This window comes from Nicotiana tomentosiformis, chromosome 4, assembly GCF_000390325.3.
Source record: "Nicotiana tomentosiformis chromosome 4, ASM39032v3, whole genome shotgun sequence".
NCBI lineage: Eukaryota > Viridiplantae > Streptophyta > Magnoliopsida > Solanales > Solanaceae > Nicotiana > Nicotiana tomentosiformis.
Window position 1 is genome coordinate 7,726,417 of NC_090815.1, and position 17,321 is coordinate 7,743,737.

Here is a 17,321-nt window from a genome sequence, read left to right on the forward strand (position 1 = left end):
AATGACTGAAATCGGTCGAAAAATAAGTAAATTGATCGCAAAAGTCAAAGAAAATATTTCTGATAACGGAAACAGTGGTCCCACAACAAATATATACATATTCCGACCGATATCGGTCGAAAATTAGTCAATATCTGACCACGACCTGGTCATACTTCATATTATCTAATAAAATAATTTTAAATTAAAATTTTTCAAAGATATCGACCGAAATTGGTCGGTATATTTGAAATTATATTTCCCGCCCAAGAAAATTGATTTTTTAATATAACAAAAATTATATATAAATTTAATTTACCAACCAAAATAATTTTTAATTAAATGTTTTCGACCGAATTCGGTCGGTTTTAATTTTAAATATTTTAAAATATTAATTTAATGAATAAACTGACCGTGTTCTGTCAGTTTTAGTCAATTTATATAGCTTTTAAATAAATAATATTTAATACTTAGTTGATATATGTGTGTGCATGTGTTTTTTAAAATTACTTTTATATGAACACTATATCTTATCTGTGTATGTATATATACATAATATTTAATTGATTTAACATCCTAAACTATAATATATATATATATATATATATATATATATATATATATATATATATATATATATATATGCGCACACACACATAATCTTGAATGTTTTATTCTCGATCACCTTATTAGTACTTTTCTCAGATACTTCATCAGTGAATCAATTGGAAGTTCAATTATATTCAATTAAAACTTACTATAACACATTTAAAAATAAAGTGTATAGTTCTATAAGATGTAGTGCTATATTAATACATAAGTTTTAGCAACAACAACATATGAATATCATATTAATGCTATATTGTAGGGATTATATGAATATCATAAACAAAAATTGCTAAACGAATTAATATAGGGATTTTTTCATTTCTATATAATATTTGAAACTTATTTACCAAAATTATGCAATTTTGTATATTACCTGTCCTAAATAAGTTTTTTTTTTATAATTTGTATACAATCCATTATTAGTGCCTTAAATTAGGGAATTCTTTGCTTGGAAAAAAGCGTAACCAAAGGGAACGAAGTCCAAATTATCCTTTCATCTAAGTAAGGCTCCTTCCAGTTATTTGTTACCTATTTTAAGCCATATTTAGCGCAACTCTTCTCTCTCTTTGCCATAATTACCTATTTTAAGAAAAGAATAATATACGGTACAGTAGGATACAATTTAAAAATAAATTTCATACAAATTTAATACAACATACATACTAAAAATAAATTTTATAAAATTAATTGTACAGTATAGAACTTATTTACAACTTATCTGCAATTTCAATACATTATTCTTACCCAGTTAAATACAACTACAATATCATAGAACTTAAATACAATTTTCATACAAATTTTATACATGTCTTTTTCTATGTATTTTGTTTATGATTTGTATATATTTTGTATGTGGTGTGTTCTGCTTCTTCTTCTTCTTCTTCTTCGAAGAATTTCAATATGAAAATCTAGCCAAATCAAATCTAATCTTCACCAAGTACCCTCAAAATTTATCGATTAATACCCATATGTTGCTAGCCCGCCATCAGAATGCCAACAAGAAAAGGGGAAGCCTAGAAAAGATCGAAACCTCGGCCATGGAAAAATTGAGATCGATAAAAAATTAATCCCTTTCTTCGCCATTGTTAGAGAAAATTGTGAGCTTTAGAAGAAAAAATCTTGTAGAAAGAGGATTGATTTCAAAGAAAGAAAGATGGAAAAAGTACCGTTTGGGGGATTTACTAAATTAATGGGCTAGAATCAAGAGAGACTCATTTAAAACTATTTTGTATATAATTGATAAATTGTATATGACCATTTAATTAAGTTAAAATTTGATGAGGGAAAGTAAATAATTTTGTCCCATTAATATACAATTCTTTTTTATACATGTACATTTTCATCGATTAACAATAATTAATTAATATAGTGGAGCCTTACTTATTCAGAAGATCGAGAGAGTGAATCTCGAAAAATAATGTTAAAATTGAAAGGAAGTGTACGTCTGTCCTAATGAGAAAAATTTGGCTTAGTGAACTTGAAACCTCAATTAAGGTAAAATTTATTAAATTACTAACTTAATTAGATATCCACCAAGTTATAAGAATATAACCCAAGTTGAAATTGTTCATTAACAATTTAGAGTTAAAACTGTTCATTAACAATTAAGATTCAGAGTATGTTTCATACATTTGTGTATATTCATAGAATTTTGTTTGTTGAAAGTTTTTGGAAGAACTTTGAATACTTGTTTGATAAATTTTTTTTTAAGTTATGAAAATTAATTCCAGCAAAGTTTTTCTCTTAAAGATAACAAGTCCATTTTTTTTTCCAAATGTAAACTTTTCAACTTGGAAAATATAGAGAATTCCATCTTCATTTTTCTCACAAAAACTCAAATTTTCTACTGATAAAAAAAACAGAGGAGGATAATTTTTTTTTTATTTTAAACAATTAGCCCGAATAATTAGAATTTACACCGAATAAAGCTTAAATTTCTTCATTCTTAAATTCATTTCACCATAATAATTGGTAACGTAAAACTCAGATATTAACTCAAAAAGACACCGCAATGAAAAAATAAAATACGAATAATAATAAAATAAAATAGAAAACTAAAGTTGAGGAGTCACGTTCTCCTTCCAAACATCCGTTCACAAGTCGACGTTGTTTGTTTGCGCTTGCGCTTCACTCTCTATAGAAGCGCGTGAGGCGGAAAACTGTCCCCCCTAATACTACTACTAAATAGATCCCTCTCCATATCAACTTCCTCATTTCGTTTCTCTCAGGGAGATCGAGATCTATCCTCCCCCTCCCCCCCCCCCCCCCCACACACCCAACCCCCAACAAATTCTCCATCTAGCAAATTTTCACACACACACAAAGTTGTATTATATAATCACATTGTGATCTCCAGAAAGTTCGTTAGGGAAATGGAGAAGAAGAAAAGGACGATGGCGTGGTACGTCGTCGTTTTGCTGATTGTGAGCTGTGCATCGCCGGTGAGATCGGACGGTTCAGATCACAAGTACAAAGCCGGAGATCCGGTTCCTCTTTATGCTAACAAGGTCGGTCCTTTCCATAATCCCAGGTAATTAATTAATTAATTTAATCGCCGTTAGATCTCTATCTACCTTTTAAAGCTGAATGTACACTGTGTTTTATCGCGCGTGATCCAGCTAGTCGTTATGTGATTTCAAGTTGAATTTTGTGCTGTTGTTTTTGTTGTGCTCGGAAAATTGTCGGTGGATATAAAAATGAAAGATTTTTAATGGCAGATGTGTTTTTGAGTGTATTGATGTGCCGATTTTATGAATTTCTAGCTTGATAGAGATTTCTGTTGAGCTAGCTAATTTAAGTACAATGTAGAAAGAGCTAAGATTTGGTGATATTGGGATCTGGGATTCAGTATAAAATGATGACTGGGTTCACAGAGTCACAGTCAGATATTTATAAATATTTAGTAGGTTTCTTAATTTATGTTGCGCCGAATCTTCAAAATGTTGTCGTACCCGTTTCGGATCCTCCAAAAATGGAGGATCCGACGTGCACCCAGCCACATTTTAGGAGAGTCCGAGCAACATAGTTCTTAATACATATATACAGGATATGGGCAAAAGCTACTTAGTTTCCACGAACCCATAGGTTATACCGAAGGATCCGCGTCTTGCTGAGACTCCATTCTTGTGTCCGGGCTAAGAAGTAGTTGGTGTACATATACATAATAGTAAGTTTTTTCGGGAGTTCTTTTTTATTCTAATTAGAGATTTTATGTTCACAATGAATAAGGGTGAGACTTGGAGAGCCTTTACTTTGAGAACTGGTAATTTTCCTTGAAAGACAATTTATTTAGTATTGGAAAGGAATGGACCTGAATAGAGCGAACTGCATATAGAGGATCCATAGAGCCAACCATAGCTAATTTGAGATTGAGGTCTAGTTGGTTGATTTATTTAACTGAAACTTGGATTGCACCTGTGGAGGCCTGCTACCTCTGACAAGGTTGATTGCATTTTTGATATGCAAGGCGTAGGTAATTTTGATAATCTCCCTCTTATGCTTTTAAAAGTGTCATACTCATCTATGGGCACTGCACTTATGAACAAGTCTCTATTCTGTTTTCATTTTATGATTTTATCTGGTTAATAGCTGATGGCTTGTTCTGTTTTGGATTTCTCCAGTGAAACATACCGGTTCTTCGATCTTCCTTTCTGTGCTCCAGGTATGTAATCATTGTTATGTGGGTTCCCTTTCTTAAGTTACTCTGTACTCTAAGTTTCAACTTACTGAGGAATGTCTTGCAGCCCATGTGAAGGAGAAAAAGGAAGCACTTGGTGAGGTCTTGAATGGTGATCGATTGGTCAGTGCCCCTTACAAGCTTGACTTTATGTACGACAAGGACTCAGAAATAGTTTGCAAGAAGAAGTTGTCGAAGGAAGAAGTTGCTCAATTCCGCAGTGCTGTTGCTAAAGACTACTACTTCCAAATGTATTATGATGACTTGCCCATTTGGGGTTTCTTAGGGAAAGTTGACAAGGAAGGAAAATCTGACCCCAGCGAGTACAAATATTACCTGTTTAAACATCTTCATTTTGAGATCTTTTACAACAATGATCGTGTGATTGAGATCAATGCACGAACTGATCCTAATGCCCTGGTAGATATCACAGAGGATAAGGAGGTCGATGTTGACTTCATGTACTCTGTAAAATGGAAAGAGACAAAAACACCTTTTGATAAGAGGATGGAGAAGTACTCACAGTCTTCATCGTTGCCGCATCACCTGGAAATTCATTGGTTCTCAATTATCAATTCCTGTGTGACAGTTCTTCTCTTAACTGGTTTTCTTGCCACAATTCTTATGCGGGTCCTTAAGAATGACTTTGTCAAGTATGTAGTCATTTGGTTAATTTGTTTGGTTTATGTACTTTTGTTGGTCTTTCAAGATAAAGTTTGTCTTAGTCTTTGGCTCAAATACTATTCATCTTTACTTTTAAAGGTATGCACATGATGAGGAGGCAGCTGATGATCAAGAAGAAACTGGGTGGAAATACATCCATGGTGATGTGTTTAGGTACCCAAATTACAAATCCGTGTTGGCTGCAGCACTTGGTAGTGGTACCCAGCTATTCACATTGTAAGTATTTGCTCTGAAATCTAAATAGGATATTTAAAAGGTTCTTTGAATGTGTTTTTTCTCTGTATTTACATAAAAAAAATATTTTATGAATTGTTTTATTGGTCAACTAGCTCAATCTGGCAGCTTTCGACTAGGCATTTAGGTAATTTGTTGTCTCAAGCGGCCCTTTCTAACACTTTTCCCTTTCCATTCCTAGGACAATCTTTATTTTCCTTCTCTCCCTTGTTGGTGTTTTCTATCCATACAACCGCGGAGCTTTATTCACGGCATTGGTCGTCATATATGCTCTCACCTCTGGAATTGCAGGCTATACAGCTTCCTCTTTCTATTGCCAGCTAGAAGGGACAAACTGGGTTCGTTTTCATGTCTCTTTTATACTATTGCTTTTCCATCTGAATATAGTTTGAGAATTTTATCTGGTGCACTAACTTTAAGTCCCTAATTCCAACTATATGCTTATTTTCATCCCAAAACAACGGTAAAAGCTTTGAGTTTTTTTCGATCGTACTTTCATGCCATTGAATTATTTTATCAATCCTTTTCTTAGGAAAACCGAAAAATTGAAGATTTATATGTAGCAAGTCAAGTCATTTGTTTGCTGAAAGCACCTACCCTAATGCCATGACTTTGACCCTCTATATTAAGGGTTAGAGGATTCATCTGTTATCCCATTGCTCTTTTTCTAAGCAAAGGAAGTAACAGAACTTGGTTACTAAAGCATCTTGTTCAAGCAGGCAAAACAAGTTGAACATAGAGTTTTGTATCCTTGATTTAGGCGTGTGATGTTTTACTTATTCCTTCTGGACAGAACATTAAGGAAGCTGTGTTGTTATTTAGAGAAGCAGTGTATCTTCATTCTATCATGTAATTCACTTCATCTTGTATGGGTTACACTTGGTCACGGCTAAGGGATATTACATGTTATTAGAGAAGTATTCATATCAGAGCCAGTGGCTGGCAAGTTCCATTATTTTTTGGTTTGTGTATGCCATCAAATAACCATGTCTCGGTGTTTGTTTTTCACTTCATCTTTTACAAGGAGTTACACTTGGTCACGTCCGAGAGATATTACATGTTATTAGAGAAGTATTCATACCAGATCCTGTGGCTGGAAAGTTCCATATCATTCTTTTCTGGGTTTGTGTATGCCATGAAATAACCGTGGCTCTGTGTTTGTTTAGTTCTTTGTTGCCTATCCAATGAAACAAAGCTGAAAATGAAAGTGAGTACGGCAAACTTAATCATTAGATTTCTTTTCATCCCTGCAGGTCAGGAATTTGTTATTGACTGGAGGCTTGTTTTGTGGACCTCTGTTTCTTACATTCTGTTTCCTTAACAGCGTAGCAATTGCATACAGTGCCACTGCTGCACTGCCTTTTGGAACTATTGTGGTCATCTTTCTAATATGGGCTCTTGTAACGTCACCTTTGCTTGTACTGGGAGGGATAGCTGGAAAGAACAGCAAGGCTGAATTCCAAGCTCCTTGTCGAACCACGAAATACCCAAGAGAGATCCCACCATTACCTTGGTACCGCGGAACCCTACCTCAGATGGCAATGGCTGGATTTTTGCCTTTCAGCGCCATATATATCGAACTTTACTATATATTTGCAAGTGTTTGGGGTCACAGGATCTACACAATATACAGCATTTTATTTATAGTCTTCATTATTCTTATAATTGTCACTGCTTTCATAACTGTGGCGTTGACATACTTTCAACTCGCTGCTGAAGATCATGAATGGTGGTGGAGGTATGTTTGTTCATTTACTGGTATTGCTATTCAGTGATCTTTCTTTTGGAATAATTTATGCATCTACCAATTTGGTTCGTCGTCTTTGTAAGCAAAGAAATAGCATTGAGAATCTTTTTGCAATATGTTACTTTGATGTTCTTTAACAGCATGATACATTCAGATGAACATTTGAAGTACTAATTGTATATGTTGCTCTGAACAGGGCTTTCCTTTGTGGTGGATCAACTGGACTCTTCATCTACGGCTACTGCTTGTATTACTATTATGCCCGTTCTGATATGTCCGGCTTCATGCAAACCTCATTCTTCTTTGGATACATGGCTTGCATCTGCTATGGTTTCTTTCTCATGCTCGGGACTGTGGGTTTCCGCGCAGCCCTATTTTTTGTCCGTCACATATACCGGTCAATCAAGTGCGAGTAGGATGCTGGTGGGATGGTCTTCTGTTTTACAGAATCCTTTACAGATCTGGTATTCAAGAAGACCATGTAGGATGGTAGGATGTCTTGAGATGAAGCATGAATTATCTTACGCCGGAAATTTTAAGAACTTTTTGCCATTTTTCATTTACAGCTCAACAGTTTATATCGATTAGTAGATTTAGAGTTTCCTCATTCCATATTCTAATCCTTCCAACACATTATCCTAGTCTGTCTAGTATTCCTTTTACTGCATTGGGCAAACTTTGAGCTATAATTGTACTGGTCCCAAGCTTCAAAAGAATGTATGAAATGAGCCATTCACTCGTTGAGCAATGTCCAATTTGCTTGACTCTTGATTCCAACTTCAGTATTTAGCTAAAGAGTTAACAATATATGGGAAAAGAAAAGACTACTCAAATATGGTATCTTAAACTTTTGTTTTTTGCTTTTTCGGTTTTTGATACTTGAACATTTTCCCTTATTTTATTATATGTTGTTCTGAACTCATATCATTATAATAACTTACTTCTATAGTATGCTTATGATCCCTTCTATAGAAGCTTGCACTAAACTTCCCGCTATGCGAGGGGTCTGTGAAAAGGTCGGACCATTAAGGTTTATTCTATGCAGTCTTACCCTGCATTTTTGCAAGAGGTTGTTTTCACAGCTCAAACTCGTGACCGCCTGATTACATGGCAGCCAGTGGCGAAGCCAGGAAATTCAACAAGGATGTTCAAACCTTTGCCAGTGGGTTATGTAAGGGTGTTCAAAGCCTATTTTTAATCAATAACAAGTAATATTTTACCTTATACGGAATATAATTTTCCTGCGAAGGGTGGTCAGTTGACCACCCTTGGTTGCACGTAGCTTCGCCTCTGATGGCAGCAACTTTACTAGTTACACCAAGGTTCCCCTTTACTCCTATGGCGTATTATCTTATATATTATTCTTTTACTTCAATTTTTAGTTTTGTGTTCGCATTGTGAGTATGCATAGCGGTCTGTTACCATCGTTGCCAGTTAGGGTATGCAACCACACAGTGTGAATCACTAGTTCGATCACAATAGTCGAGCACCACCACTATCAACTCGAGTTCATATTAACAAGGGTGCGGTCGCAGCGGTCTGACACCACCCTTATCAGCTAGAGATTGCACCCAACTGAAGATCTGTGACTGACTGATATTGCCCATCACCAGTATCATAACGACGTTCTGACACCATACCTGTCAATTAAAGATCTCTGATAAGGCTGCACTATGCCAACTGCCAAGGAGCATATCTCAAAATTTGTTCAATCATCTCAACTTATATTCTTGCTTCTAAAAGCTATTCTTTTGTAACTTTATATACAAGATTCTTATAACTTAAGTAAGAACTCATTACGCATATCTCTCAAACATGGCTTTCTATATCTTTCAATTGGAATGACAGAAGCTTACATATAACATGTTCTTTCAAAGTTCAACACGGTAGTAAATTCATGATTTAACTTGGTAAACTTCTTAATGGAAATGATGTGATAAATCAATGTGCTGTAAGTAATTTTAACCCATTTAACAAGTACGGACTACAGAGGTCATATAATGGGAAAAACTTCATATCTCTCTGTGTTTTGAACCCATAATGAAACTTACAAAATATAATGATTCCATAATCTTCAAAATATATTGAAACTTAATTTAAGCTTGGACTAAAAGTTAGTTCTGTTCCTTTGGCTTAGTAGTGAGCTCTCTCCCTTTTCTTCCCCCAAACCGCCCCAATTTCAAAATACAAGCGTATGATGTTTCTTGGCTTGATCTTGCCTTCGCTCCTTAAAGGTCTCTTAACATATGTATTTAGTTTTGTATGTTAATCTGGTTTCTATGGTGTACCGAAAAAATGAAACAGTACGTAACAAGTAATACTATCCCATAACCAGAGGTCTCGGGTTCGAGCTTTGCAATTGAGAAATTCTGGTAAGAAACGTCTTCCCCTTGGTGGGCCTTACATGACGTGAATCCAGATTTGTCAATACAAGTATCGGAAACCGGGTAAGAAATGCCAAATTAAAAAAAATATCGCAATATTATCATTGTAATATAGTGGAGTATGAGCTTTCGCAAAAATTCTAAACTTTTAACACTTTTAAGAATATAGATTTCCACCCACCCAGCCATTGAGTTGATAAAGGGTACTGTTAAATAGAAAATGAGGTTACTCGAAAGGAGTTGGTTACATATTCTCCTCCTTTTCCTTGTCTGTGCGTGGGTTTAGAAGATGTTTTGGGAAGAGCGGCTAATGAATAGTGGAAACTCAGTAATCAATCCCAAATGGAAGTGAACTGTTCATATTTGCCAAAAAATGAAGAAAAATGAACCAGAACGAACAAAACTAAAAGAAATGAAGGAAAACCGAGACTATAATTGCACTCAACCCCATCAGCAACTTGTCTTCAATCTATTGCAAGTCAGAAAGTGGAATAAGCAAAGCATAGAACATAGCATATCCTGCGATCATCAGTCAGAATAAGTTTTCCGATCGTGTTAATTAGTTGAGTTAGCTCCATCTGTCTAACATAGTAATAATGTTTGAACGACAAAGGGACATTTGAAATCCATCCATTAATGTAACTTACGTTTAAATAGTAAAGGAAATCTAGCTTACACGCAGCTTTACTCAACTGCACAATCATGATACAACATGTCCTCGCTGTAGCTACTAGTTGCATATTCCCCTTTGACAAAAGTCTAGCCGACAACGTGCTCTTTTGTGCAGGTAATAGAGAGAGAGAGTACTCTCTTTTCACGATGGGAAAAAGAGTCTATGTAAATGCGACCAACTACCTCCATGAACCACCAAGTCTGATAACCTCCTCCGTACTTGTATCCCTATTTGGAGCTCTCTCGCCGCCTACGTTCTCCTTTTGATTGCCTAAGTCACCATATAGATCTTTAAGCTTGGCAAGATTGCTAGATGCAGCCTTCTTCTCCTTGCTTTCATCTCTAGGTGGAGTTCGCTGTTGATCAAGACTGGTCCCTTGATCATGCAAACTTCGGCTGTGGCTTCGACTCCTACTCCGGCTCCTGCTCCTCTCATAGTCTCTTCTGCTTCTCTCTCTTGAACTTCGATCATAATCATACCTCCTGTCTCTATCCCTTCCCCGATCTCTGTCATAATCATACCTCCTGTCTCTATCCCTTTCACGATCTCTCTCATAATCATACCTCTTATCTCTATCCCGATCCCTGCCCCTCTCCCTTTCTCTTTCCTGGTCCCGGTCCCTATATCGATCCCTATCCCTATCACGGTCTCTGTCCCAAGGCTTTTCCTTCTCCCTCTCTCTGTCTCGGCCCCTGTCCCTTTCGGAATTCTCTCGGTCAGATATATCACGACTTTGACTCCGGCGGATGCTGGGGGACCGTCTTGAATCATCTGCACCATCCTTATCATAGGGTGGTGGTGCGATTGTACGTCGGATGGGAGATGAATCTCTAGTTGATGCACGATGAGGTGCACGCTGACCAAAAGACACTGAGAGGGAAGCTTTGACAGAAGGTGGCCGACGGGAGGTTTCCTCAGATCCACGACTAGAGTCCCCGATCGAACCAGAGAGTTTGGTCGGCAGATTCATTTTTTCGAGATTGGCAACTGCTGTCCGCATAACAGGAACAGGAATCCGGGGTAATAGTGTGTCAAAATAATACTGCAATGAAAAAGAATGTGCAAGTGAATCATGGGAACAGGTTTGACATACACTAATAGCATTATCCAAGTGTCAGGTAATTGCACATGAATAGGAATTGAAAACCCTGATCCACCAAAGCATACTTCTTGCCTCCTCCCTCCCAGTTGAGGCTCACTTACTAGCAAGTCATGTCCTAATAAGTGATGGCATAAATGTGAAGCTCCAGAACTCATCTAAACATTAGTGAAGCGCCCATACATGCTGTGACAAATGAGAGATCTTCCGATGAAGGGTCAGTTCGAACATCTGAGTTACACCCCTCGAGATTCAATAAACATCAAAATTGGAAGATGTAGACTGCAGCAATCCAAGGCCAAAGAAACAATAACACGAAAGTACGACTCAGATGTTTTTTTAACAGAAATGTCTTTTTATCAAGTCTAAGCACATAATTGCAGCCATGGAAACAGTTAAGGGCAAAACTATCACAGAGTTGTCTTTTCATTCAGCTGTTAAAAGATCACATATTCCGGAGCAGAGTTCAAAGAATTATCCTGTGTCAAGATCCTTTATATCAACAGCTTCACTATTGACTAAGCAACGACCAGGATGTTCTACTTTGCAAACTTAGCAAACAAAATCAGAGCAAAATAGAAATGCAAGAGAAGAGCATCCATTAGAAACATCATGAGTATATATCTATTGCACCACTGTGCTAAAACATTCTCCACGAAAGGTCGGGTTTAGAGGTGGCACCTTACCTGTCCGAGAAATAAGTCACGCACATATACGCCCATTGTGGTCATTCGGCCACTGGATCCAGGAGAGAATTCCTGAAATAAATAGTTAATAATCAGAATGAGCCCTAAAAATCAACTCCCATCATGAAGATAAACATCATAGGTGAACAAACTAAAGACATAATGGTCCTGTTTTCTGAGATGCTGCTTAAACTACTGAAAAGAATCTCACTGCTTCAAAACCCCAGTTTGCAGAAGAAGAAAAAAAGGAACAGGAGATGGAATGTAAAAAAGTAGGTAAAATCTCAGAAGTGTACCACCATATAAATATTAAAATCAGTTCACCTGCAAAAAAAAATCATGTCCACGCACCTTCAAGCAAGAGTGGTCCTTGCATCCTAAGGCATAAGGAGTGAGAATCATAGCATAAAGTATGCACAGATCATGTAATACTTACGACACACAATCAAGATCAATATCTCAGAAGCAGAGCTGAGAACATGGTTTTAGGCATACTAAAAGAGAGAGAAAGATAGACAGTTCTACACTAAAACTATTGGAAAGTGAGCTCTTGTAATAGAAATAGTTAACTGGTGATTCGAAGGAGACCATTCAGATAAAAAAAAATGCTGATTGAAAACATATCGATCAGCTAGTTTAAAATGAATGAAAGCAGAGAGGAAAAGCATTATCGAGAGGAGGGGCAGGAAATTAACTATAGAGGCAATATTTTGAGCGGATTGACGAAACAAGAGAACAGTAACAAATGATTGCATTTCTCCTTCAAACACTATATTCCATGAAATTGATGAAAATAGTCAAAGTTGCAGACAGATCTATAACATGGAAATGATCAGGATTGATAGACTTCTTGTTTGTATGCAAAATGTCAGAATCTTAATAGAATGCTCAAATGCAGCATTTCAATCCAAAATAACACAATAGAATAATCTACTTCAGGTAGAGCACTTCATTTTTACCTCATCATCTTTGAGATAAGGCTCATACCAAGCCCATAATGTCTTAAAATCAGCAAGATATCTCAGATAAAGGAACCCAACCTGCCAAAAAAAATTACAAGCATTAAATCCATTGGCAAGAGGCTCAAGAATGTAAGTACAACAATGTCAGAAAACAAAAGCACATGAATTTGGAGAATCAGAGACAAGGTTTAATTGGGGATGCAACTGAATTCTCTATTCATACATGTGCTACTTTCAATAGGTAATGAAAGGAACTACTGTGGCATTAGATGGAATTCCGAAAGCCTCATTTTGATTCATTACTTGGTGAAGCAGTGAAGGTGATGGCAAGCAAGTGGAGGATTTGGTTCCAGTTTGCTTAAATTTTAAGCATCAGCAACTACAAAAAGTAATTTTGTTAGCTTTATGCAGGCAGCATTATGCAGAGAAAAATATAGAGAGGGAAAAGCACGACATAACCTGGCTGCTAAAGAAAAAAACTCGGTACGCCTCATTCGTCACTAAAGACTGCCTCTTCAGGGGTGAAGTGGATCAAGTCTGCCTAGAAACTTTCTTATAACACATAATCTAACTACTGATTGTCTATTAACAATTATTGGAAGAGTAGAAATAATGTTCCTTTTCCCTTCTGCTTTTGGAAACACATGAAACACTCCACGGATGACTTCCACTCCTTCACTTCCAAATAGAAACCTTTTAATAGAAAATACTATTAGAGGCAGTTAAAGCTGCGGATTAGGGTTCTCATCTTATCCAAATCCATTCATCATTTTTGACTCTACTATGGAACCTCCTTTTGACACAATAGCAGAGCGAATTAGACCGACTTCCAAGCCAACCGACAGCATCGAAAACTCTCAACTTCCTTTAATGGTTTTAAATTCTTTTCCAATCAAAACTTAAAAAGGAAAGAAGGTTTTTAAGGGAAAAAGGTACGCACACTACTAATCTACTAGTAGTAAACAAGCATGATCATCAGCTGAAAACAAAAGGAAACATCTCCTAGATATCTATACAAAAATCTTTAGGTAATCACAGACAGTACATTGTGAAAAAGAAACAATTCACAGCTAAGAAAGCAACAAATCTAATAGATAAAGTGTAAGATACAGAACACCACTTACAGCTCTAATGTAAGGAGAATCTGGATGCTTTAACAGGCCATGCATTTGCTTGACAGTAAGTTTCATCGTAAAGAACTTGTAGAGAAGGCAGAAGGCTGTTGAAGGACCACGACAGTTGCCAGTCATCCATGGTTCCACATGGTCAACTTGATTATAAATTTCATCAATCACTTCGTGATAAGTTTTCAGGCGCAATAGGTCTCTGAAATAATCAGAAGAAAGAATGTTCATGCACAGAACCTTCTCCAGCAATTGGTCGATCGGTCTCCCAGAAGTCTTAATCTCAGCCATGCCCTTAGTGATGTAGGCACCAAAGTGTTATCTTTTCCTCCCTTTGCTTGGCCAACAATAAAAAATGATATTGGAAAGATTAAGGTTCAGATACTAGGTTACCTGTCACAGAAAATAATGAATAAGTTACATAACATAGTGAACTAAAACTTGCAAAAATGTACACTAATATAATCACATTTCAGCTAATACAACCATCCCATGTTTGAAAAACTAAATGATCATTACTGCTTGGCACATTCACACAATCAATCAACTAAGTGTCGATCCAACTTAATTGTGACCATATGAATCCTCTTTATTCATTCAGCTCTATTGAGGTCCATTTCATCTCAATAGTAAATACTCTGGCAGCTTTTCCAAGAACATGAAAGGTGATAAATGGACCATATCTAAGACTACTGCAAATCTGCTTACTTGCTGGAGTTTCTCTGAAGAATTGAGTGGACAGAAAAAATGGTGGACGATTATCCCAGCTTGCATTTGGTGGACTACACGGAGGGAAAGAAACTTGAGGTGTTTTGAAGGAACAAGCAGCCTTATTCAGAAGATAAAGATGAGTTGTTTACTGCTGTTTCACTGTTGGTGTAAGGAAGAATTTTTAGATGATGCAGATTCTTTGATAGATATTATGGAGTCCTTGTAAGAAGAACAAGGATACAATTCTCTGTTGTTGTTTTTTTTTGAATTGTAAATACGGCTACTAGCACAGCCTTTGTGCTAAATATTTATAAGCTTGTTTCCTTTATAAGAAAAAATTCATCTATCAAGGCAAATTGTGAGTTCTCAAAGCTAAAAGGCCTCTAAAACAGACACTTGCAAATATACAACACACAAGTAAAAAAAAACACTCTTGACAAACATCAGACTTAATGCAAGTATACCAGTGCTTCTCACCACATCAATAAATTATTACTTTATTGCTGTTTGGGATCCACTACTTCTTCATCCCGAGGGAGACTAGCCTTATTTTTTTTTATAAGGTCCCAAGGGAAACTAGCCTTATAACTTCCCATTGGGTGAGATTTGCACCTAATCCACCCATCCACTCAAATACGACATTCAACTAACTCGCACTAGTAGACTCCTATTGTATTGGAATTAAGCACCCATCTTTTTACTGTTGTCAACAGTTTTCTTCCTAGTTCAATTTTTCTATATTAAAACATTTCTTTTCGTAAGCGTCAAAAAGACCGTTCTTCAAACCATCTCTGATGCCATTGAGGGGCATGAGAAGGCTACGAAAATCACAGACCAGATGATAACACATATTCCTCATTAAATCATTTCTCTGTCATTTCTTATGCAAAAACAGGAGGGGGGGGGAACAAGTGTCAAAAAGTAACCTATATTTACATCTAACTCCACTCTTATTCCTGATTCATCGGACCAAAATACACGCTCCATCTCATAGAAACTATATAAATGAAAACACCACCTAAAATACAACTAGCTCGAGAAAACCAAACAAAAAGTAAGCATCAAAACATTGAACTGAACCAAACAAATCCACCACCAAACTTTTCAGGTAGTTTTCCACATCAATAAGACTCAAATTAAGGATTCAAATCATATACTTGAATTCAAAGTAAAACAGGAAAACAGATTTCTTCTTTACTGCAAACTTCACAGATTTTTTTTTTTAAAAAAAACTAATCTTTCAAACTCCACTTCTTCCGCCTAATTCACAAGACCAAAATACACCCTCCAGCTCATAGAAACTATACAAAAGAAATTACCAACAAAAACACCACTAGGTCGAGGAAAACAAATAAAAAGGGGATTTCAGTTATATACACTAACAGTGCATAAAAAAAAAATTGCACCATCAGTCTAATTTAACATGTTATGACAAGTTACTTACCATTTTATGCTAGTTTATCAACCAATGCTTATTAATAGAATTACCTACAATTACCTTTTAACTGACATGATTGAAAAAATATTTTTTACTGTCAATGCAAAAAACTTAAACTCAAAAGGGGTTCAAGTTATACACTAACAGTGTAAAGAAACTTTTACACCATCAATATAAATTAACAAGTTATAACAAGCTACTTACCATTTATGCTTACTTTATCAATCAATACTTGTTAACAGAATTACCTGCAATTACCTTTTAACTAACCTGATTGGGTAAATATATTTTACACCGTGAGTGCAAAAAACTTAAACTCATAAATTCCTTTACTGAAGCTTAAAATACACGTTCAAAACATACTTAAATTCAAGAAATAAGTTTAAAAAGGGGGAAAATGATACCTTTTTGCAAATTAAACGAAAGGAACGAAAGTTCTCCCAAAATTGTACAATTACTACCGTCAAACAAAGCTTAAAATTTATAAGTTAGAGAACACTAGGAAGCAGCTAAATTATAGACCTAACTCTACAACAAATATTCAGAAACCCTAGATTGCGATTGAAAGTAAAATCGAGAAGATTTTAATGCTTTTAAGCTGAGACAATCAATTAACATACTGCTAAATTGAATAACTTTTACCTTTTTTTGCGTTGTTGAGCAGAGAAATCGATGCAGAGCAATAATGGAAAATTGACGAGGTATAGAGAAGAGGAGGAGAAAAGAAGCGGGGGGTCGAGGGGTATACGAACTATTGATAAAGTCAGTAATGGGCTTTTGAGAAGTCCAATTGACAGAGTTTTGGACTGAGTAGTTAATGGGCTTCCTACTCAGTATAGCCCAGTTCTCTTGGAAAGAATTTAGGGTATTATTACTTTTAGACGGCGCCAAAAACTATTTACTGATAGCCGAAAAAATATATAAAACTTGTATAATTTTTGTATATAACATAAAAATATATATATATATACAAAAAATATACAAATTTTATATATTTTTTCGGCTATTATTTTTACAGTGGCTATATAGTGTCATTTTTCCAAAGAATTTGGGCAAAATATAAAATTGACCGATCAGCCGAAACTAATTGCATTCGCTGGCCAAAAAATATATAACATATATGTATATAATACACATATATACAAAAATTATACGTTTCATCGGCTATTATTTTCGAAAACGACTGAAATATACATTTCCCAATGAATTTCTATCAGAACATTTTTCTTGTTGCTTTCATAGAAGAAACAAAAAGCATTTAGGAATTAAGAGATAGAACTCCTGATTACATTATGTGATATACTATGTTGAAATT

General features: G+C 35.8%; 2 protein-coding genes across 10 annotated transcripts; one reads left to right on the forward strand and one right to left on the reverse strand.

Moving 5' to 3' along the window:
- Window positions 1-2,806: 2,806 nt before the first annotated feature.
- Window positions 2,807-7,673, forward strand: LOC104097216 (transmembrane 9 superfamily member 3). The gene is made up of 7 exons (XM_009603759.3): window positions 2,807-3,118; window positions 4,209-4,249; window positions 4,332-4,917; window positions 5,027-5,164; window positions 5,364-5,520; window positions 6,436-6,920; window positions 7,126-7,673. Exons 1-7 carry the CDS (start codon window positions 2,961-2,963, stop codon window positions 7,343-7,345), a joined length of 1,785 nt encoding a protein of 594 aa, XP_009602054.1. The 5' UTR covers window positions 2,807-2,960; the 3' UTR covers window positions 7,346-7,673.
- A 2,172-nt stretch (window positions 7,674-9,845) lies between these two features.
- On the reverse strand, window positions 9,846-16,777 carry LOC104097217 (pre-mRNA splicing factor SR-like 1). Of its 9 annotated transcripts, none has more exons than XR_011415250.1 (6): window positions 16,649-16,777; window positions 13,858-14,250; window positions 12,731-12,811; window positions 12,096-12,148; window positions 11,772-11,843; window positions 10,949-11,028 (listed from the first exon to the last, which is right to left on the reverse strand). XR_011415250.1 is itself a non-coding variant. In XM_070199528.1 (5 exons), exons 2-5 carry the CDS (start codon window positions 14,146-14,148, stop codon window positions 10,165-10,167), a joined length of 1,308 nt encoding a protein of 435 aa, XP_070055629.1. In that variant the 5' UTR covers window positions 14,149-14,250; window positions 16,649-16,777; the 3' UTR covers window positions 9,846-10,164. The 9 variants fall into 9 exon arrangements, 6 of the variants coding, with proteins under 6 accessions (XP_070055629.1, XP_018626702.1, XP_018626701.1 ...); XR_011415249.1 differs by having other exon boundaries at window positions 10,949-11,367; XR_011415251.1 differs by having other exon boundaries at window positions 11,767-11,843.
- Between the last annotated feature and the right edge of the window lie 544 nt (window positions 16,778-17,321).